This window comes from Ochotona curzoniae, unplaced genomic scaffold (genome assembly GCF_017591425.1).
Source record: "Ochotona curzoniae isolate NIBS_2020 unplaced genomic scaffold, NIBS_Ocur_1.0 contig_2699, whole genome shotgun sequence".
Classification (NCBI taxonomy): Eukaryota; Metazoa; Chordata; class Mammalia; order Lagomorpha; family Ochotonidae; genus Ochotona; species Ochotona curzoniae.
This window is the reverse complement of record NW_024465561.1, coordinates 9,752,607-9,775,453: the sequence shown is the minus strand read 5'-3', so window position 1 is coordinate 9,775,453 and position 22,847 is coordinate 9,752,607. Positions and strand designations below refer to the sequence as shown.

The 22,847-nt window shown below is 53.0% G+C and overlaps 1 protein-coding gene across 1 annotated transcript; it reads right to left on the bottom strand.

The window, feature by feature from the left end:
* Positions 1 to 418: 418 nt before the first annotated feature.
* On the bottom strand, positions 419 to 5,489 carry LOC121153912 (protein C19orf12 homolog). The gene is made up of 2 exons (XM_040976681.1): positions 5,294 to 5,489; positions 419 to 684 (listed from the first exon to the last, which is right to left on the bottom strand). Exons 1-2 carry the CDS (start codon positions 5,487 to 5,489, stop codon positions 419 to 421), a joined length of 462 nt encoding a protein of 153 aa, XP_040832615.1.
* Between the last annotated feature and the right edge of the window lie 17,358 nt (positions 5,490 to 22,847).

Sequence of the window (22,847 nt, the reverse complement as noted above, 5' to 3'; positions counted from 1 at the left end):
CCTGCATGGACTAGGTGGTTGTTCTATGGGCTGAGCGCCCTCCCCCACTTCTGGGGCAGGGACAGGAGTACACCCAGGAGGTCACATCATTATTCATGGAGCGCTCCAGGTCTTTCCTGCACAGGTGCTTGGGAGGGAAGAAGGCAGAGAAACTGTGTTGGGGCCATGACGACTTCCTCTAGCCGCCCAAGCACCTAAAATGCAACTCAGAAACCTGCCCCATGGGCCTAGGCCGGGGGTGCCTGCACCTTTCGCCAACTTCTGGGTCAGAGGGCAGCCAGGGCACACTGGGAAATAACTTCTGGAACATGTCACAGCACAGCAGTGTCTTCTCAGGCGGGAGACACCACTGCAGGCAAAGAGGACACTCAGAGCCTCCCCTGGACCACAGCTTCTAGAGGTCACCAGGCAGGGTGGCCTATTCATCGTAGCAGATAAGGGCCTGCAGCTCCTCCTCGAAGTAGCATACCAGCACGGCCAGCAGCTGCTCCTGCAGGGCCTCACTGCCTAGGACGAGAGTGGTGAGCTGAACGGCATCTTTATAGTCCAGGTGCCTGATGATGTCAAGGACCTTATTAAAGAGCTTCTGCTTATCCACCAGAGGGAGCTCCTTTAAGATCTGATGGACGGGCTGGAACTGTCCACTTGTCATCCAGGCACCTAACAGGCCCCCGACAGCGCCACCTAGAAAACAAGGGAGCCAGCAGTTAGGCCTGCAGCCACATGCCAGCCTCAGCTTCTCGCTGAGCCCATGAGGAGGGGGCCAGTGGTGGAGCTGGTCGGGTGGGCTCAGCTCTGCAGGCAGCAGGCAGGGCAGACCTCTGCTGCCCCTGCCTGTGGGAATGGATATCCAAGTGCCCCTTGTCCTGATGGCAGCACCAATGTGGAGCAAAGCACAGCTGCCCGAGAGCCAAGTCTTCCTCAAGTGGCTTCCCACACCATCTCCTGCCTTGCAGACCAGGGAGCTGAGCTGCATAGAGGCCCTGGAGGACAAGTGGTTCAGTGGTGAGGCCCTGCTTCCTCCCCTGGGGGCCCGACACACTCTTTGTCCCTGAGTCTAGGAAACTTCCCCTGAACTCAGGAGGTTAGAGAACCCAGGGACCCCGTCGATCATGCCATGGCATGGCCTACTGCTTGCCTTCCTGCCCTCTGACAGGGGCACACCACCATTTCCAACGGCAAACTGTGTCAACGTGAGGGTGTGCTCTAAGTAAGGTTACACGCTAGTGGGAGGGGCCTGAGTGCTAGAGTCCAGACTCAAGGACCATCACATCTCGGCCTTTTGGCTAAGATCACACGCAGACTCAAGGACCTTAAGGAGCCAGACAGGTACACAACAGGATCCTGGAAGCAGGCGCAGTGGGTCTGTGGAGAAGGGACAGCTACCAGACTTGCCAGCCAATTCCTGCCACACACAACATGGGATTCACATCTTAAAATGCCCGTGTTCTAAATTGTCAGGAATGAGGTATCTAAGGGTGCAGCCCGTCTGGCCTCCAGGACTCATGCCTGCACAACAGTACGCAGGAAGGAAACAGTAGCTTCACAGCAGAAAAACACAGTGTGCAAACTCTCCACGTGGGAGTGGGGCCAGCCTCGCCAGAGAGGTTGCATGGGTGCCCTGTACCCACCGGGAGTGGTGCAAACGCCGTACGTTCACATCTGGGCTGATCTTCTGAAGGCCTGAGGCTCCTGTCTGACCACAAGGAACACGACAGACAACTACAGACGGACAGAAGGACCACCTAGCACGGCAGCTCTCCTAACCATCAAGATTGTACAACCAAACACAGTCTAAACAAACTGGCACAGACCAGAGGTGACGAAGGAATCAAACAGGACTCTAGAATCAATAAAGGGGCAGGGGGTCACTAATGCAAAACCTGGTCATATCTGCTGATGGTGTTGTGGCACAGTAGCTTAAGCTGCTCATTGCAACACCAACATCCCATCCTGTAGCACTGGTTCAAGTCCCAGCTGCTCCACTTCCCACCCAGCTCCCGGTCACTATGCCTGAGGGAGCAGCAGATGGCCCCTGCCACCTGGGAGGCCAGCACGGAAGTCTTGGCTTCTGACTTTAGCCTGGGCCAGCTCTAACCATTGCAACCATTAGCACAGTAAGCCAGCAGATGGACCATGTCTTTGTCTCCTCTCTCTCTTTCAGTCACTCTGCTTTTCAACAAACAAAGAAATGTTACCAAAAAAAGGAAGGAAAGAAGGATGGAAGGAAGGAAGAAAGAAAAATGAAAGAGATCCCTACTGAAACCCAAATGGAGTCTAGAACATGGTTCAGAGTAGAGTGTCAGTGTTAGTTTTGTAGCCTTGACAATGACCCATGATACAGGTCAATACTAGTGGAACGTGTTTCAAGCGACAGACACATGAAAATTCTGTCTATGCAACATCCTATAAATCTATTGTTCTTCCAAGCTACAAATTTATTAAAACAAAACAAAACAATCAAAAAAAACAACCTGTACCATGGGCCAGAGACAGGGTGATGGGCACGGGGTGGGGGGCACTCCCTGGTTTGCTTCCCACATGGCCACAATGGCCAAGGATGGGCCAGCCAAGCTCAGCAGCCAGGAACTCCGTCTGGGTCTCCCCACGGCTGGCAGGGGATAAGCAGGCAGCTAGTTTAGGAGCTGCTGCCCTGGAAGTCCCGTGAGCAACAAGGCCTCACCCCCGTGTAAAGCTATCCTCCTGCTTGTCAATCAAAACACCCCTGTCTCAGACTCATCTGTTTCATCATGGACTTGAGAGGAAGGCAACAGGAAAATACACTTATGTAGATCCACATGGAATTGTCTGGAAGCGAAAAGCTCTCAGGTGGCTTTAGGCTTGCAGAGCTCCCTCCCTGCTGAGCTCATTCAAGAAGCCAACAGCTAAGGGCAGGATGGCACTCTTCACTCTCAAACTATAGCTTTAGGTTCCAATTGCCATTCCTCCCACACCAACTCTCCTCCCTTCCCCCAAACCTGTTAAAAATTGTTCTTTATTTAGGTGAAAGGTACAGTTACAGAGATAGAGAGGAGAGATGTTTCATCTGCAGCTGCATTCCCCAAAGGACAACAACCAGAGCTGGGCCAGGATGCCCAGTAGCCCAGAACTGCTCCCTGGTCTCCCGCGTTGGGTGCAGGGGCCAAGCCTTAGCGCCCTCTCCACTGCTTCCCCAGGCACCTGAGCAGGGAGCTGGATGAGAAGCAGAGCAGCAGGATCCACATGGGATGCAGCTTAACCCTCTCCATCACACTGGCCTCAGCCCCATGTTTTGGTGATGGCTGCTCTGGACTGGGTCAACAACTCTCCCAGGAAGAGCAGCACTCTGGGGAAGGCAGACCAGCTAATGTCCACACTCCTGAACTCCCCATGACACCAGTGAAATATTGGAGCTGACAGGAGTTGTATCCATCTGCACTAACCCTGTATGAGAACATCCCTTAACACACGGAGTCTCCAGGAATATCGACTGAAAAATTACTAGTTATTTAGAATAGAGTAAATTCCTTTGTTTTCTCGCACCCAAGACCAAGAGCTGGATGTAGCAGGTGCCCTGCTTCCTGCCAAGGCCTGGGTCTCCAACAGCTTTTACTCAGTTTCAGCAAACTGTGTGTTCCCAGGGGGTCCTGGGACGTGCCTAGGTGGCCAGGGGGTCCCGGAGTTGGTGGGGACAGACTCAGGAGGTCACTGAGGAAGGAGGTCTGGTCTCCTGCCTGCCTGGCTCCTTCCGGGACGGCGAGGAGCAGATGTCAGCACTGGCTGAGCTTAAGCACGTGCAAAGGGAACATGGTGGAGGGGCCTTCTGGGGTTTATCCTCCTCGTACCTGTGGCCTCAGTTTCCTGGAAGGTCCTTGAATGTCAGTCCTGCCTTCAAGGCAAGAAAGGCCAGGAAACCCAGGCAGCAAGCTGGAAAGCAGTCGGCAGCTGGACAGAAAAGCAGCTGCTTGGTGGCCTACAGCCATGGACAGAGGCCTCCCATCAGCCCGACGCCCAGCACGGAGGAGGCGCTGCTAACAGGCACGGCGCCCAATGCAGCAGGACCCAGGCAGACAGCAGCCTGAGGATCCCAGCTCAACAGTAGTGCAGGATGCGGCTCGGGCCTCACCTGGCTGGTTCACTGCAGTCTAGCTGAGGGTTCAGGCCGCGGCCTGAGCCAGGACACAGGAATCCCTCCTGCTCCTCCTAAAACAGAAATACCTTGGGGCCTGTAACAGCAGCCTAATGGCTAAAGTCTTCACCTTGCATGTGCAAGATCATATATGGGGACTGGTTCATATCCCTGCTGCTGAACTCCTCTTCCAACTCCCTGCTTGTGGCCTGGGAATGCAGTGCAGGATGGCCCAAGGCCTTGGAACCCTGCACCCACATGGGAGACCTGGAAGAAACTCCGGGCTCCTGGCATTGTTGTGGGCTGAGGAGTTGATTAGCATTTGTTAAGCTTGGCTCCTGCAGGAAATGGCTTGGAGGCTAGTGGCACCTTGTCTGTCAGACTCATTAGCATCCAATTGTTCTGCTAGAGGCTTGGGGAAAAGGTATATATGGCTGAATAAAGGGAGGCTGAGGGAGACCTCTTCCACCACTACTGGTCTCCTGTTGGTGTCTGATTCCCTGACCCTCGCCGTGTCCATGCTACTGGCCAAGCTGTCCAGTACATGGCATCACATTCGTTCAGCTCTGGCCATTGGGACCACGTGAGTGGTAAACCAGCAGACAGTTTTTCTCTGTCTCTCCTTCTCTCTGTAAAGCTGGCTTTCCAATTAAAAAAAAAATCATCTAAAAAAGGAAGCACCTTTATCCCAGCTCTGAGAACCAACTGGGAAATGAGCCAAGCTCTCGTTCCCTGCCATTGCAGGCTGCCCAGGAGGGCCGACCCTGGGGCAGAGGCGCTGTCTGTGCTGTTCCCTGCACGGACTTTGTGCTTCCAGAAGGAGGACGCGCCAGCTGCTGCAGACCAGCCATGCAACATCTGCTCGTGGTCACATGTGCCGCAGACACCAGCTTCCTTCCTGGCTCCCTTCCAAAACGACCTGTGATGCTGCTGCTGTGCAAACCCAGAACTCACAGACACAGGCCGGTAGGAGAGCAGGGAGGTTGGGACAGTGTCCTCCTGCCTGCCTGCAAGAGCGGTGCTGGAGGTGTGGGAGACATGGGCACTTCTGAGCCGTTCACAGGCTAGATTCCATACACACACTCATTCCACAGAGGAGAGGCCACTGAGTCCTCGTCCCTGTGTGCACCCTTCCCCTTCAAGACACCCTCCCACTGGCCATCCAAGCAAGATACCTGCACTTACCGACAACAAATCCTGGTGGGCCACCCACCAAACTGAACACCACGCCGCACACGAAGGCCGCAGCTCCTGCGACCAGGGTGTCCTTGACCTTGCCCAAGACCTTGTCCTTGCCCAAGTGCTTGACAGCTGCTTTCATTTTTCTCTTCTCAGAGAGGGTGCACAACAGCTTCATGATGTCTTCCACCATGACGGGCATCCTGGTTGGACTTGGGGAAGGACAAAGGAGACAGTTCTTGTGAGTAGATGAGCCCCTGTCTACTTGCAGTGGCAGTGGCCCCACTGCATGTCATGGGAGAAGCCCCTGGCCCAGGAATGCAGGATAACGGCTAGTCACTGGAAAACAGAAGCAGCTGAGGGATGTAGGCCTCCTGGCTCAGGACAGATACAGAGGTCCCAGCGCTCGGGTGCTCGGCACATCCATTCAGAGGCAGCGCTGCCCTTCCTGTCGTACTGCTCCTCCCTCAACTCAGGCCACACTGACCTGCGGAGCCTGGCGTGTGCCATGATGTCTCAAGGGCCTCAGGGCCCCTTCTGTGTCATAGGGCATCTGCAGCAATCATAGCATGGTAGAACAGCATGGGACTCACAAATCGCATCTGCTGGAGACCTCACCTCTGGCTCTCAGAAGGTGCCGGTAGAACAGACACAGGTGCCCTGGCTGGGTGTGGCATGCAGCAGGCTCCAAAGGGCTCTCAGTCACACACACACACACACACACACACATCCTTGCTTCCCCTATTGCTCCACACACGGGCCACCTGACAGCACACACAGGGCAGGCACTTTGTGCCCTGCTCTCAGCCAAGGCAAACTGAGGGGCCAGCCAGAGCATCCGGGCCCCTGCCACCCATGTGGGAGACCTGGAATGGCTCTGGCCTGCCAGCCCTGTTGCCGGCATTTGGAGAGGGAGCCAGTAGATGGGGGGCTGATCTCATTCCTTCTATCATTCTCCACCTTTTAAGTAACTGAAAACAAATCAACATCTAAACCACTCAGGGACAAGATGAAGCAATCAGAGACTGAGTAAACTGAGGCAAGGAGCAGGTGCATGCACGGATGTCCTTCCGCCTCCTTTTTTTAAATAACAACAAATTTTGCTTCTCTTTTTTTTTTTTTTTTCAATACTTCTGACTAGGAAAGGCAGAGTTACAGAGAAAAAGAAACACAGAGAAAGAGAGGGTAAGGCAGGATCTTATTCCACTGGTTTGTTCCTGAAATGGTGACAAGGGCAGAACAAATCCAGGAACTTCTCCTGGGTGTCCCACATGGGTGTAGGAGCCCAAGGACTTGATCATCCTCTGCTGCCTTCCCAGGCCATAGTAAAGAGCTGGATCAGAAGTAGAACAGCCAGGACTTGAACTGGGGCCAATACAGGATGCTGGTGCTGTGGGCAGCAGCTTTAGGGCTGCGGCCACAGCTCTGGCCCTAAGGGATGGCGTTTTTATTTTTTAAGTTTTATTTTGTTTTCATTACCAAGTCAGAGAAACAGAGAGGTGGGGAGACAGGAAGATCTTCCATCCGATGCTTTAGTCCCCAAGTGAGTACAATGGCTGGAGCTGCGCTGATCTGATGCCAGGAGTCAGGAGCCAGGAGCCCAGAACATGTTTCAGGTCTTCCACACGGGTGTATGGTCCCAAGGCTTTGGGCCATCCTAGACTGCCTTCCCTGGTCACAGTACGGCTCAGGATGGGAAGTGGAGTTGCCTGGATTAGAACCAAGGCCCATATAGAATCCCGGTGCGTTCAAAGTGAGGACTTTGCCTGCTGTGGCCACGCTGCCCGGGCCAGGGATGGTGTTTTAATCTAATGACCTTTAGAATAATGGCCAGAGTCAGGGTACTTAATACCGCTGCCAGGAAACTTGACATACTACCTGCCCTGTGATGGAACAAGCAGGAATCAGAAGCTGTCAGGCTGACAGTGCCAGGAGAAAGTCTCACACGCCACTGAGCTGGATCCTCTCCTTCACATACCGATTGTTCTCACAGTTCTGTCTTCATCAACTTCCTGCCCTTTCCTAGCTGAATGCTGCCACGGCTGCTACAGGCCTGGGATGGAGGGAGTGGGGGCAGACTCCACTGCTCAGCAGCTCTGGCTTACGTGACCTGCACGGACCCCAAGTCCGAGGTCTGACGTGGCACGGATCCAGCCCTGGGAGCTAATGCCAGCGTGCAGAACACCACGCACCCACCTGGCCGCCTCGTGCTGGGTGCTCAGAGCTTCTTGGCAGCCCCAGGAAGGGCAGAGCGTGGCCCCTGCACACTTTCCTTCCTTCTTTCCTCTGACACTCCACATCTGTGACTCCCCTGGCACACAGGAATCTCTCAGGTCTGTGTCAGATCCGGGGTGGGGAAAGAGTCTGTGTTTGCGGGCAGCAAGATGCTACAAGCACGGAGCGGAACTGGGTGCTGGCGCCTTCACTCACTCCTTCCTGCGCGTGCTGCACGAGGCTCTCTCCAGATGTGTCTGTTTGGCCAAGCGGCAGGTGGAAGACAACTGAGCAGAGGCCTGACAGGGCTGTCCAAGGGCTGGAAGACACTCAGGTGCACCAGTCCCTGCCCTGGCTACCTGGTATCCAGTTGGCTGGACAGGCTCCTCCCTGGAAAGTGTGGTGAAGGATTTTGCACAACAATGTTGCTTATCCCAGGGAAGGCGCTGGACCTGGCCAAGGCCCCACCCAGAAAGGGGGAGCCTGTGGGGTGTATCACTTGGTTTTCCTTGGTCTTGAAAAACCATGCCAATAAAATTAGTCTAATGTCAAATATAAATTAAGACAGCCAAAGGAGTTACTCTCACAGTGAAACTCTCAAAAGGCTGGAAATCCTACTGGTAAACTGAGTCACCTGCTCTTGCAGCTCTGGTTTATCTACAAGCTACTCATCCTGCCGATTACAGCACACCTGTTTGCCCAGGCCTGGGAAGGGCCCTCCAGAGGTAAGACTTTAACCCCAGATACTCAAGGACTAATCAAGACTCTGAAGGCACCCCAACCTCCACTGAGCCCAGGCGAGGGAGGAGCCCAACTCCTACTGCACTTCAAAATGTTACACCTAGGTCCAATAGCATAGCAGTTAAAGTCCTTGCCTAGAACACAGCGGGGTTCCATAAGGGCACCGGTTCTAATCCTGGCAGCTATGCTTACCATCCAGCTCACAAGGAGAACTGGGAAAAAGCTCCCTGCTACCACTGGGCATGACCTTATCTGTGACCACTGGGGGCAATTGGGGAGTGAGCCAGTAGAGCTCTCTTTCTCTTTCTCTTCCTATTTGCCTGTTTGTCTTTCTTCCTTCCTTCCTTTCTTTCTTTCTTCCTTCCTTTCTCCCTTTCTTCCTTCTTTTCTCCCTTCCGTCTTTTCTCTCTTCCTTCCTTCCTCCCTCCCTCCCTCCCTCCTTCCCTTCCCCCCTTCCTTCCTTCCATTCATTTCTTCATTTTCTTTTCTCTCTTTCTCGCTCATCCCTCCCCTTCCTCCAACCGCACCTATCCAATAAAATCATACAACAGCACCTATCCAATAAACTACATAAACCCAACAACCTGCTTGTAGCCTGGGAACAAAGCGGAGCATGATCCAAGGCCCTGAGATGCTGTACCCATGTAGGAGGCCCAAAAAAAGCTCCTGGTACCTGATCTTGGATCAGCTCAGTTCTGACCATTACTGGTATTTGAGGAGTAAAGCAATGGATGGTAGACCTTCTCTATCTCTCCTTTTCTTTCTCTTTCTTTCTTTCTTTCTTTCTTTCTTTCTTTCTTTCTTTCTTTCTTTCTTTCTTTCTTCCTTCCTTCCTTCCTTCCTTCCTTCTGTTCTTTTTTTCTGTTTCTTAGCTGTATTTATTTTTATTGGAAAGGCAGATATTCAGAAAACAAGAGAGACAGAAAGGAAGATCTTCCGTCCAATGATTCACTCCCCAAGTGAGCGCAACATCCGGTTCTGTGCCAATTTGAACCCAGGAGCCTTTATCCTCTTCTCGTCTCTCACGTGGGTACAGTCTCAAGGCTTTAGGTCATCCTCAACTTCTTTCCCAGGTAACAAGCAGGAAGCAGGGTGGGAAGTGGAGCTGCCAGATTTAGAACCTTAGAGACGGCGCCCATATGGCATCAGGGCACGCTCAAGGCGAGAAATTTAGCCGCTAGGCCAGGGCGCTGGCCTTATCTCTCCTTTTCAATGTAAATCTCTTTCAAATAATAATCAAAATAAATAAATAAATCTTCAAACAATATTTTAATTCATAAATTTTACACATTTCAAATTTCTGGTATCTTCTTAAATCTCTGTTTTATGGGTAGCCATGCAATCTTAGGCTATCATGGCTGAGAAGGGCCTGACCTGCCCCCATTCCCACACACACACAGAGCACTGGCATCTCTGCCACAGCACCACCAGCCCCTGCACCTGATCCACCTCACAGCCTCTAAAAGCATCCCCAGTGGCTCTGGAAAAGGCTACAGCAGCCTCCCAACCGCACCCAAACCAACCACACTTCCCAAACCCCCACCGATTCTTCCTGGTCACCTGCCATGGCAAGGCCAGGCGTGTTGCCCTAAGCAGGTGCTGTGCTGGGACAGCACCCACACCAAGGGACTGTGGGGGCACCTGAGTCCTATAGCCATGTTTGCCGCTCGATCATACCTCAGTTTCCTCATATGGAAAATGAAAAACACCAAGAGCTTCCACCCTAGCACCGTGAGGATGGGGCCCGTGGCAGGAACTGGACCTCAAGTCACTCCCAGGCGGTGTCTGTGCTGGTAGTGGCAGTGTCCCAGGCACTACTGTTGGCTCTGGCCCAGGTGGTGGTAGTAGTTGAAGAGCTGGCCCCGCCTCCCTGGCCCCACCTCCCTGCCTTCTGCAACTGGCTCCCAGGGCATTCAAGATCAACTGCTGCTAGTCTCAGAGTCCAGAAGTCGCCTGCCAGGGCAGGATCCTTGGGCACTGGCCGGGACTCGTGACCTCGGGCCTGGCTGTCCCTTCGATAGGCAATGGGGAGGGGGAGGACCAGAGCTGACTGGACCTGGAAAGGGGTTAGCTCAGCTGGGAGTCCACCCTGCCCTTCACCCGCTCCCTCCCCCACGTACCTGTGGGGCTCCCAGCAGACCTTCCTCACCTTGAAAGGGCACCACTGGGTGGCACATGCTTTCCTGGGTAGGGACAGGTCATAGGAACACTGGCGGGTCGACATGACAGGTTCAAGCTTTCTGTGATTGTAAGTGAACAAATATATAGATGAAAGGACTTTTAAAAGAGATTTGTCTAATTTTATTTGAAAGGCAGATTTTACAGAAATTTCTGTCATCCCTGGTACATTCCCCAGATGCCACAGTGGCCAAAGCTGAGCCAGTCCTGGAGCCCCGAGCTCCTGTGGGTCTCGGAGCTGAGCCAGTCCTGGAGCCCCGAGCTCCTGTGGGTCCCGGAGCTGAGCCAGTCCTGGAGCCCCGAGCTCCTGTGGGTCTCGGAGCTGAGCCAGTCCTGGAGCCCCGAGCTCCTGTGGGTCTCGGAGCTGAGCCAGTCCTGGAGCCCTGAGCTCCTGTGGGTCTCAGAGCTGAGCCAGTCCTGGAGCCCCGAGCTCCTGTGGGTCACAGAGCTGAGCCAGTCCTGGAGCCCCGAGCTCCTGTGGTCTCCCACATGAGTGTTGCATCCCAGGGACTTGGGCCATCCTCTGCTGCCTTCTCTACCATACACAGAGAGCTGGCTCAGAAGTGGAGGGGCCGGGATATGAACTAGCACCTGTATGGGATGCTGGCCCCAAGGGGGAGGAGGTGGCTTAGCTTTCTGTGTCACCACACCGGACCTGAGGTTTGTCCTCTTTCTTTCCCCTACACTCCCTGTTTTTTAAAATAAGATTTATGTAATTTAAAAATTACTGAAAGGGGAAGTTATTGAGAGAGAGAGAAATTTCTGTGCTGGCTCACTGCCCACATTTCTGCAACGGCCACAGCCAGGGTTGTGGCAGGTAGAAGCCAGGAGTTTTTCTGGGTCTCCCATGTGGGTGTAGGAGCCCAAGGTTGGATCAGCAGGAAGCTGAATTCGGAGTGGAACAGGGCACAAGGGCTTCTGGGCTCTGGGCTTGACAAGGACAAATTGCTTATAGAGGGCCTGAAGAGAGCAGGAAGGTCCATTTCTCCAAGTTTTACCCAGGGCCATGCCCCCAGAGACCCAAGGCATAGCCTGAACCATCTCAAATCTGAAAGAGGCTTCTGGAGTTCTCCATGAGACCTTGTGTTAGAGGACGCTGGAATTTGACAGGGAATCCAGTTTGAGTCCCAGCTGCTCCACTCTGATCCAGCTGTCTACTAATGGTACATAGGATAGGAAGCAGCATATGGTGGTCCAACTGCTTGGGTGCCTGCCACCCATGTGGGCGACCTGGAGGAAGATGTTCCTGGCATTGGTCTGACACAGTACCAGCCAGATGAGCCAGTGGATGAAACTCTACCTCCTCTGTCACACACTCACAGACACACACACACAAATACTGATTTAAAAACAAAATGAATCTGTTAGAAAGCCAAGAACACAAAGCCTTGTCCCTGGCCATGCCTTCCCCACTCGTCTTGTGTTCAGGAGAACTGCTGCTGGGTATTGCCCAGACCTATTTCCCTCGCTGCTTTCCCTTGTCCCATGCCCCAGCAGGTGCCCTTGGCACACAGCTGAAGGGCCACTGTATAGTGCGTCCAGGCACCGGGGGAGCTTCCATGAAGCCATGGGGAAGTAGCACAAGGAAGAGAGCAGAGGCAGGGCCACGGGCCAGGCTGTGCAGGGCACTGCTGTGTCGGGTGGCTGACTGCAATGGGGCTGCTAGCTCACCAGTCTCCTGCTCCTCTCCACCTCCCACTGCCTTGGATCTGAGTAGAAACAGAAGGGGGGCACAGACTGAGTGCAGAGGGCTCTCCCTGGAAAGGGAGTGTGAGAACCTGAGGGAGGCCCTTCAGGTCGCTGCCACATCATTCCGTTCCCAGTAGGGCTGGGAAGCCAAGGCCCCTGAGAGCAGGCACACCCTGATGCTCGGTCAGGGTCATGGCAGGACAAGTAACCATGACCACTGCTCTGGCTTCTCCAGGTTCTCCTGGCATCTGATCTCCCACTGGCTCTGCCAAAGTTCCCGGTGTCCAACTTGGACCAGATTGTTCCAACAGTTCAAACAGGCCTGGGGAGGGGAGAGTGAGGCGCGCAGGCAGGCACAGCCAGGCACTTCTGGGCAAAAACAAAGGGAAGTTTCAGTCCTTGGAGCATCTGCATGGGGGTCCTGCCAGGCTCTCTGATTCCAAAGAACAGGCTTTCTGGAGGGCAGTGACTGCCCACTGTGTCTCCCCAGCCAGAAGGAAGCAAAACTTCAGGGAGTGGGGGCAGGAGAGTGGGGAGCTTCCCCTGCACCATTGCGTGAGACCCCCACACATCACATCCTTCCCAGCACCAGGCAGAGGCCGACTCAGGCTGCTGTGTTTGGAGACACGCATGATGTGGGTGGTGCCCACATGAATTTCCAGTCCAGCCTCTGGCCTCCCGTAGCCACAGAAACCTTCAGTGGAGACCAGGATTATCATAGAGAGGAAGAGAATTTATTTGCCAAGGGGGAACAAACACACATTCATGCGCAACAGAAGGGCTGCCCTGCACACAGAGAACAAGACGGAGGAACAGGCCTAAGGCCGCCAGCAGGATGTGCATCAGAGCAGTGGGGAGGTGGAGGACCAGAGTGCGGCCCACAGGGCAAAGCCTACTGCCTCTTTTTGTAAGGCCAAGAATGGGATCTGAGCATGCTCACTCAGGTGCATCCTAAGAAGCGGAGCATGTCAGACTGACAGTTAAGGCAACAACATCACTTTGCAGGGGTGTGAATGTTCCAGCTCCCTAGGTTTGACCTGTCTGGTTGCAGGTGTCCCTCACTGGTCCAGCCCCACGCTGGTGGGCTTTTCTGTGTGTTTCCTCAGCACTCTTCCCTTTGCTGCACATCCTCTGCTCAGTGGAGAAGCATCTCATGCAGAAGTGGGCAGGTGGAGCGTGCACCGAGGCTAATAGTCAGGCAGAGGAAGAGGAGGATGGCGACATCACCAACAGGGTGGGATGAGTCCAGACCTGATGGGAGCTAGGCAGAGACGTGAGAGAAGAACCTGGAAGGCAGAGGAAGCAGAAGTGCACAGACACCAGGGTGGGTGGGGCTGTTCCTGGGACAGGCAAGGGGCCGGGAAACAGCCCACGTGGCTGGAGCTGAGTGTGCAGGGGAGGAGGTGGCAGAGATGGAGCTGGAGGGGAGCAGAGATGGAACCCCAAGGGTGTTGCTGAGCATCCTCTGGATTGCAGTGAGGCAGGAGTTGTGGGAGTCCTCTTGGCAGAGCAGCTGGTCTGAGTCCGCTTTCAAAAAGGGTGAGGCCAGAGAAGGCCAGGGGAAGAAGTACTTGCGCTGTGCTGGTTGGTGGCTGTGGTTGGTGCAGGCGTGCAGAGGGATGGGTGATGGGGTTGCAAGATCTCTGTTCTGGGATGTGAGGTTGGAGGTTCCTGTGAGACGTGGAGAGACTGTGTGGGCTGAGAGGCATCCTGGCTCACAACACATCTGGGAATTACAAGTGATTAATCCATGAGTAGGTGGGCGGCCCATGCGAGTGAGTGTGGGCAGAGAGCGGGTGAGGCAGAAGGGAGGAGGACTCACTCATTCAAGTCCCTCCCAGCCTGACATGGATCAACCCCAGGCCAAACCGCAGGCAGATTTCGTATTTCAGCAGAAACACTAGAAAGCCTTGTCTGGGTGGCACATCGTCCTCCTGTCAGTTTCTAGGGGCAAGCAAGCCAAGAACCTTGGGGAGCACAGCGAGGAGAGCCCTGGAAATGGGCCTCGAGCCAGGAGAGTCCATGCCTTATGGTTCAGGGAGGGGAGCGGCAACAACCAGGGGCGCAGAAGGACCTGGAGGAGGTGACCTCAGAGGGAGAAACACTGGTCTGGGAAGGTAGGGCGTCTTGGCTTGATTAAAGCAGCTAGGTAGACTCTCATCTGCGTGGGAAGAAGGGCTGGGGAAGCACACTTAGTGCTGTAGCACAAGAAGGAGAACAGAACAAACTGGACAACTACCCCAAGCAAACGGTGACAGCAAAAATCTCAGTGCATGGAGCCAACGGACAATGGGAGGGTGACATCATCCTCGGGTCAGTGACATCAGCAGCACGTCAGAACTCTCCACACCACCTGGACAGAACCCTCGGAGTAAGTACACTGAGACTCTGGGTTGATAGGAGGTGCTGGTTCCTCATCCCTGGTACTGGGTGTGTGGAAATCATGAGTGGTTTTCCCTTTGTCTCCCCTCTTTCCCCAGAAACAAGAAGAAATAGCAAATTTGGATGCAATGAGTTCACCCCATTGTCCCTAAACCTTGACTTTCCTCACCCTGATCAACCATGTAATCATTGTTTAAAAATAACATTTACATATAAAAAAGAGGAGCTGAAGAAAATGGGAATTTCTATAGAAAACAGATTTTTGTACAGTGGAATAAAGACACAAGCCCAGAAGAATGCCCAACACTGCACCTTCGAGGCCTGCTCCTGCCTGGCAGCCCTGTCAGAGGGTTCAGCCCTCTCCCTGGGCAAGCGCAGGATGGTCCCCCTGCCCTGTACCAAGGTACAGGGGAAGCCTTCAGAACCCTCAGCTCTCTTGACCTGTCCGAGTCAGCTCAGGTTGCCATAACAGAGTACTACAGACCACGTGTCTGAACCTGTAGGAAACACGTTTTCTCACCGCTCAGATGGATGTCCAAGGTCTAGGAATCATCATGGCCATGTTCAGGTGATGGTCATCTGCTCCTCACATGGAAGGGACAGAGAGCAAGACCGCACTCTGTGCCTCCTCTTGCAAGGACGCTAACCACATGATGAGGGCCCCCCGATCCTCCCCCTGCCGCCCCAGGTCCCATCTCCAGGGACAGTCATGCAGAGGGTACCACATCAGTGAGTGAGAATGGTGGGGTAGGGCACCCAGCCCAGCCTTGGCACCGGCCCCCAGGCAAGCAGACAGGATGGACAGAGGACGTTCTAGCCCTCAGAGGAAGTGGCTGCATCTATGACAACCCAGGTGGGAAATACAGCAGCCACAGGCCAAGTGGGCAGGACTGAACTGGGCTGACGTGTGACACACACATCAAAAACCGAATGTGAAACTCTCTCGTCAGTAATCTTTTATGTTGCTTTCATGTACAAGTGAGAAAAATCCGGGCTCGAAATTCATCTGTCCATGCTTCCTTTCTAGAGCTGTGGTGACCAGGGGGCTTCAACTGCCCTGGGAGCTGCACAGTGAGGCCTGCGCAGTGATGACCTGAGAGGGGGCACGGCCTCCTCATGGCTCCAACAGGCACGCAGGATAAAGCTGTCCCCAGGCACCTGAGCTGGCGATGCGCTAATGTTGCTGGGGTCCGTGCAGTAGTATGGATGACAAAAAAGTGTGAAGAGAATAGCTCCCTGCTTGGCAGGGCCTGGGGAGCTTCCAGCTGTTTGGCAGGGCCTGGCGATTTCTCTCTGACCACCTTTATGCAGTCTCACCCCCTGTTTGCATGGACACTCAAGTATCCCACTAAGAATTCTGTAATCTATTGAGGCATTGTTTGCCCCTGTGAGATGGCTTTGGCAACTACTGTGAGCTTAAGAGTTAATGTTATTGATAATGTCTTAGTGAGTGGGCCTTTAACTGCACACAGGAGTACAATTAAACCCATGCCATTTCTGGACACCTTATTGTGTGCCTACCCATTGCCCTGAAATCGGGCCCAGACATATAGCATGCCTTCTGGGAAATGGCTTAACAAGAATTTTACAAACTAATGGAAGTGATGGGAGTATGAGCTGAAACTGCTATGGCAAAAATATAGTTGCTGTGACCTTAAAGGTTAACCTGTCCTTGCAACTCTTTAGAGCATAGAAAATGTAGCTGCTTTAGCCGCTTTCATAATCTTTTAACTAGAGGAAATATAGGATGATTCTATTAACATCATAGAGATATACTTTTGATTATTGTTTGATTATTTATGAGGTTGTAGAGGCTGCAGTTGTAGCGGGATTTAATGTTTGAAACTTTTTGTCTTACATCTTTATGTTTTTTCCCTTTGGGTGTATTTCTCCCATTTAGTGATAAGTTGTGAAAATAAAATGTAGTAGGAATGTTGCACTGATTAGCAGGTAACCATCTGTGCCTTGGCCTTGGAGTTCTGGCTGTCACCTAGTGGTCACTTCTGAAGAATGAATAACGGCTTGCTATCGGGGTCCCTCGTCCCGCAAGCAAGACCCCGATATGGTAAAGATTCTTAAAAAAGTTTATTGGTCAAGACTTCAAGCATTGTGGCTAAGTGAAAGCAGTTACAGCACTTGTTTAAGATTTATTACAGTAAAGCAAAAGCAGCCTAGCGCTAGCTAGCAATAGCCTTGAAGTGATAGCGATAGCTCTAGCTCTAGCCTAGCCTTGAAGCGCGCCTGGGAGAATCTCCTCATTAACTATTTTTCACCCAGACCTTTTTACATTACACAAACCAATCCATACACAGTTCCTCACATCATGTGATAAGCACACCAATCATGACTTAGGTCACGTAGCTTCTCTGCGTGCTCGGCCCAATCCTCAGTAACTTCCCAAAACCTGTTTACCACCTTTGTGCCACGAAGCAATGGTCAACAAGCACCATCTTTGAGGCGCAGCTCCGCTCTCCACAGCTTGCTTTAAAGAAACTGATTATAGTAACTTACAGAATTATCTTTAAGAGCACCTGGTTGACCATGAAGTAAAAATTAATTGAACATCTGTACATGCTGTCTTAGTTCTAAAGTAAAAGATAAAAAAATCAAACGTTTGTGCAGAAGTTTGTGATGTGTCTAAGAAAATAAAAAGAACAGCTTCTTCTTGAAAATGCTAAGCTGAAAGCAAGCAAGCAAGCAAGAAGCAAGGAAGCAGCAAAAACGCAACAAGTCTCTGTGTCTTTCTTTATCGCCGACTCCACGCACCATCCCGAGCTCCGAACTCAGCTGGAGCTGGACTCCGGCATAACGTGGCTGCAGAACCCCCGTCACCAAGAGGTGGGCGTCATGACACGCACAAGTCACAGTGGCCTTGAATGTCACTGAGAGGCAGTCCCAGGAGTTGGCGGCCCATGGCCAGCTCTCTGCAAGTCTGATGATGATGGATCTTGTTTGGCTTAGAACACATAGATAACTTACATTAAATCAACAACAACTTCATTACATGTGTTTATTTGAAAGTTGGAGTTATAGAGAGGGAGAGACTGAGAGAGATCTCCCATCTTCGGGCCCACTCTCCAAATGGCCCAGTGGCCAGGGATGGGCCAGGCTGAAGCAGGGAGGAGAGCGTGGACATTTACCCAGGTCTCCCACATGGACAGCAGCAGCACAAATGCCTGGGCTCTTCCTATTGCTCTCCCAGATGTATTCGCTGGGAGATTGAACAGAAGCAGGGCAGCCAGGACTTGAAGCAGCGCTCATACGGGATGCTGGCAGTGCAAGTGTTGGCCTATTCCACTGAACCACTGCACTGGTCCCACAGCTCAGTTTCAAACCTCTGAACTCCCACGGCACAGGAGGCACACCCTTGAAGACTCACGCCTGCTCCCACCAGGTCACAATGTCACAGGTAGGTCACCAGCACCACTTACAACTCCCGTGCTCCTCTTCCTGGCCCCATCATGTGAGTGGGGATGTGTGGCAAGGTAGATAGTGCGCCCGGCCACTCGGCACAGTTCCAGGGCCCACCCCACTTCCTGTTCTTGGATGTGGCTGCCCACATCCGCAGCCCAGCGATTTCCCTGACAGGCAGCCCTGCCACGGGCACCCTAGCTTCCTGCTCTCCCAGCTTCATTTCTTGCCCCTAAGACATTCATACAACTTGACGGTCCTCATGACTTTTCCTTTCAAATCACTCTCCTCAAACACCATGTCACCATGTGTCACCACATGCACGTGTGTGCACCTGTGTATGCATGTGTGTGTTCAATGGGCATATGTGCATGTGTGTGTTCTATGGGCATATGTGCATGTGTGTTCTATTGGCATGTGTGCATGTGTGTTCTATTGGCATGTGTGCATGTGTGTGCCAGTGTGCATGTATCATTGGGCATATGCATGTATGTGTGTCTGTGGGCTCAAGTCTGTGAACCTGGCGGGGGGACACAAAAGTGTGAAGAGAACTGTTCCATTGCATGCCGGAGTCCAGCTCCCGCTGAGTCCAGAACTCGCAAAGGTGCGTGGATGAGGCAAAAAGAGGAAAGAAATGGACCACTACGATTTCATGATCATAACGGACAATGCGGGAAAGCTGTCCGCTTTATTTATACAGAAGCCATTACAAGCTCTGGCACAGCCTTTTGACGTCATGGTCCAGCGGGTATTTCCAAAAATAATTCTGCTGTTTGTTTCACCTAAAAACTCTAGAAGTTCCTGCTACAATTTTTATTCTACAACTCAATCTTGTATTCCAAAGAAAAGAAGAACCTAAAGAGCAAGAAAAGAATGAAACCTTAAATACAGGTCCCTACATTAGCTCCAGTTCAATGGGGACAGCCAAGACAGTAGGAATAATGGAAGGCCCTTTTGCAAGATGTTATTATTGACATTAACCTCCAAGCTCACATTAAGTAAAAAGCCAACTCCACAGCAGCAAACAATGCCTGGATGGATGGGAATTCTTCCGCAGGGTGGTCTGGTGCCCATGCAAAGGAAGGTGGAGCTGCATTCAGGTGGTCCACCGGGCCTGCCTCAATGGAACCATACTCTTCACACCTTCGTGTCCACCATGCACTGCACGGACCCCAGCAATTGCAGGCAGGACCACAAGGAATTCCCCGCTGCCTGGCAGGGCCCGCTGCACGTCTCTGCATCCACCTGAAGGCATCTCCACCTCCCCTTGCGAGGACACCGACCACCCGCTGAGAATTCTGTAATCTATTCAGGCATTGTTTGCGGAGTTGGTGTTCACTGTCAATGCGAGCTTGGCAGTTCATGTTGGTGATAATGTCTTGCAAAAGGGCCTTTCACAATCCATGCTGTCTCTGTCTCTGTCTCTGCTGCCCCCACTGACCATCCTTGATCTTCATTTCCTCCCCTTTTTGTCATGCATTTCCTCCCTTAACTGATTCAAGATTAAGTTGTAGAATCAGGATTGTAGTAGGAATGTGTTTCTGATTGATATGAACCATGTATTGAAAGCTTTAAGGTGAAACAATTGGCAGGATTATCCTTGGAAACACCCACTTGACCATGATGTCAAAACGCTGTGCCAGAGCTTGTACTGGCTTCTGTATTGTCCATTATGACCATGAAATCGTAGTGGTCCATTTTTCTCTTTACGCCTACTCCATGAACGAGTTCTGAACTCAGCTGGAGCTGGACTCTGGCTTCTGTGTGTGCATTTACATGTGTGTATGGGTGCGTGTGTGTATGTGTGTGACTGTACATGTGTGTCTGTATTGTGTGGGCATATGCATGTGTTTGTGTGTCTCTGTGCATGTATCTGCATGTATTTGTGTGAACATGTTCATGGATGTCTGTATGTATATATGCATGTACGTATTGTGTGCTTGTACTGCGTGGGCATGTTGCCTGTGTGTGTATGTGTGTGCGTGTGTGTGTACATATGTGTACAACACCATTTCACACACTCTGCCGGCTCTGGCCTGGATCACCGTGTTTATTTTTACTCACTAACTGACACAGCAACTTATCCTCTAAACCCCAAAATACAGTAACTGTCCAGGTCCACAGTCAGGAAAGCTCTCTCCAGAACAGGTGCTGTGACACAGCACACTCATCCTCAGCCTGCCGTGCCAGCATCTCTATGGGCGCTGCTTGGAGTCCTGGCTGCTCCACTTCTGATCCAGCTCTCTGCTAATGGCTGGGAAAGCAGCAGACGACGGCCCAAGGCCTTGGGACCCTGCAACCACGTGAGAAATCCAGAAGAACCTGCTGGCTCCCAGCTTTGCATCAGCTCCGCTCCAGCCATTGCAGCCACTTGAGCAGGGCACCAGCAAGATGGAAGATCTCTCCTTCTCTCTCCGGATCTACTTAAAAAAAAATTCAAATAAATCTTAGAAAGAGGGAAGGAGGAGGGAGGAGAGAGGGAGGGAGGGAGAGAGGAGAGAGAGAGAGGGAGTGAGCGAGGGAGGAAGGAAGGAAGGAAGGAAGGAAGGAAGGAAGGAAGGAAGGAAGGAAAGAGAGAAAAAGAGGCAGGCAGGCAAGAGCGCGACACACCCCACCCCTTTCATTCGCCAGGATTTGGGGGTCCCTGTTTCCTGCCCCGGCTCTGCTGCTCTCCCAATGTAAAGGAAGGACCTGGGCTAATCGGATGCACTGACCCCAGCGGTCATTGCCCTGCTCAACGAAGCCTGGCTTTTCTCATCGCCCTGGTCACTGGCTCAGGATCCACAGGCTCTGCCATCCAGGCCAAGAGGCTGTAGGGCTCAGGGCTGTCTGTCCCCAGACGCTCCCAGAGGGAGCGCGCTGCCCCGGCTCGCCCGCCAGGTGGCGCCTGCCCGTCGCGGACCAGCACGGAAAGCCGCCCGCGCTCCCTGCCGCCCGCCCCGCTATGACACACTCGCCCGGCAGGTGGCGCCGCTGCGCCACGCGGGCTGCCCCAGCCTGGTGCTGTGGCCTGGTGCCTCAGCCCTGCAGACCCCACAGGCCCTTCAGCCCCATCTGATGGGATAAAAGGAAAAAGACCTCAAACTAGAGGGAGACAGCCACTCAACAGGGAATCCAGGTCCTCCGTGGGCGGCAGAATGCTGCCTCTGTGGAAGGAATGTCGCCCCACTACAACATGTCACCAGGACAGCGTTCCCTGGATCAGGTGCCTGACACCCAGCTTCCTACTGCTGTCAACCAGGGGGCAGCGCTGGACTCAACGAAGGGGGTCCTGTCACCCCTGGGAGCCCAAGTGGAGTTCCAGCTCCTGGCTTCAGCCTTGGCCATTGCTGCCATTCAGGGGAGTGAACCAGGGGACCCAGTGAGTTCTCTCTGCCTCTCCAATAGAGAAAAATAAAGCAAGTGAACCACATTCCCTTTCGAATCCAGAGTTTCCGTGGAAGTCCTTCCTCAAGCCCACCTGTGATTGTCCCAGATGTGAAGGGCCCACAGCGCTGTAACATCGCACTTCAAAGGGAACCGTGTGGGCGGGCACCGCAGTGCTGTGCAGCCATGACGGACGTGCAGAGGAATATGGAACCACACCAAAGGTGTTACTTAATGTTCATGAACACACACGCCAACAGGTGTATAGTAATGTGTTAAAAGGTACAAGCACAGGTTTAAATAATCACACGAAAGACAAATTTGCTTGCAATAATTTTCTGGGTGGTAAAATGCAGTGATTTTTATTTTCTTATATTTTTCCAAGTTTTATTTTTTTTTTAGCAATAAACATTGGTAAATAAAGAGGAATTGAACAGAGACTAGAAATGCATGAGAAGTGCGAATAGGGGCCAGCAGTGTGGAGCAGTGGGTAAAGCTGCCAGCTGCTATGCTGGCATCCCATGTGGGTGCCGTTGGAGTCCCAGCTGCTCCACTTCCGGTCCAGCTCTCACTAAGGCACCTGGCAAGCAGAGGAGGATGGCTCAACTGCTGGGACCCTGCATCCACATGGGAGACCTGGAAGAAGCTCCTGGCTCCTGCCTTCAGCCTGGCCCAGCTCTGGATACTGTGACCATCCGGGGAGTGAACAGCCTGAGGGCGGGTGAGTCCTGGAGCCGCCCTGCCCCACCCCGAGGGCTGGCCAGCACTGGGCAGGGAGGGATGGTCCTCTGAAGGGCAGGTTTCCTGTGGACTGCACCCCAGGAGGCCCGTCCGGGTGTGACCATGTCCTGGCAGTGCAGCATGAGTGGGCAGGTAGGTGCCAGCGTCCCCAGAGGCGAGCAGAGGTCAAATTGGTGTCTCACTGAAACTGAGACTCTTTCTCAGCAACTTCCTGAGAAGTCTTTCTTCGTTTTCAATGTCTTTACCTTTATGATACTAAACAGAACAACTGTGAAGTCCTCACAAGATAAGCGCGCGTGGGAAGGACCCTGACTGAGGACTGTCAGTTGGAGGGGCTGGGGTGGAGGGCACATCTGGCAGGAAGAGCAGGGAGGTCCCCCTCAGCCTCCTGGACAGTACCCCTGCCTCCACCCCCTCCGCCAGCACGTATATGCCCAAAGGGACTTTGCCACCTGCAGGAGTGTGGCCATAGAGCACCTGATGGATGTTGGGGCAGCCCCTGGAAGGACCCATGGCTCAGAGCTCACCCTGCACATTTCTTGGCATGGGGTCCCAGGACACTCAGCTTGGCTCCCTCCACCCCCGGGCTGGCTGGGCCGCCTCCAGGCCTGCAGTCCCAGGAGAGGGTCCCAAGGCCTCACCCTGCCCAGGTGCTTGGCTGCCCACACAGGGCGGCAGTGCAGGGAGCTAGCCAACCTGGGGGCTGCGGGGATAGGCACCAGCATGTTGGCCTAGGAGGGGAGCTGTCCACCCTTCTCGAAACCCACCAATCAGAGCTTTCCTTTCAGTCTCATTCAAAGGCCTTTCAATGTCAGAAATACTTCACAAGGAACATGTG

Bases quoted from the DNA above. Each gene is read 5' to 3' on its own strand.
- LOC121153912 (XM_040976681.1), bottom strand. From the start codon at position 5,489: ATGCCCGTCATGGTGGAAGACATCATGAAGCTGTTGTGCACCCTCTCT. The intron at 685-5,293 runs GTAAGTGCAGGT...CTTGTTTTCTAG, and splicing joins CCCACCAGGATTTGTTGTCG to GTGGCGCTGTCGGGGGCCTG.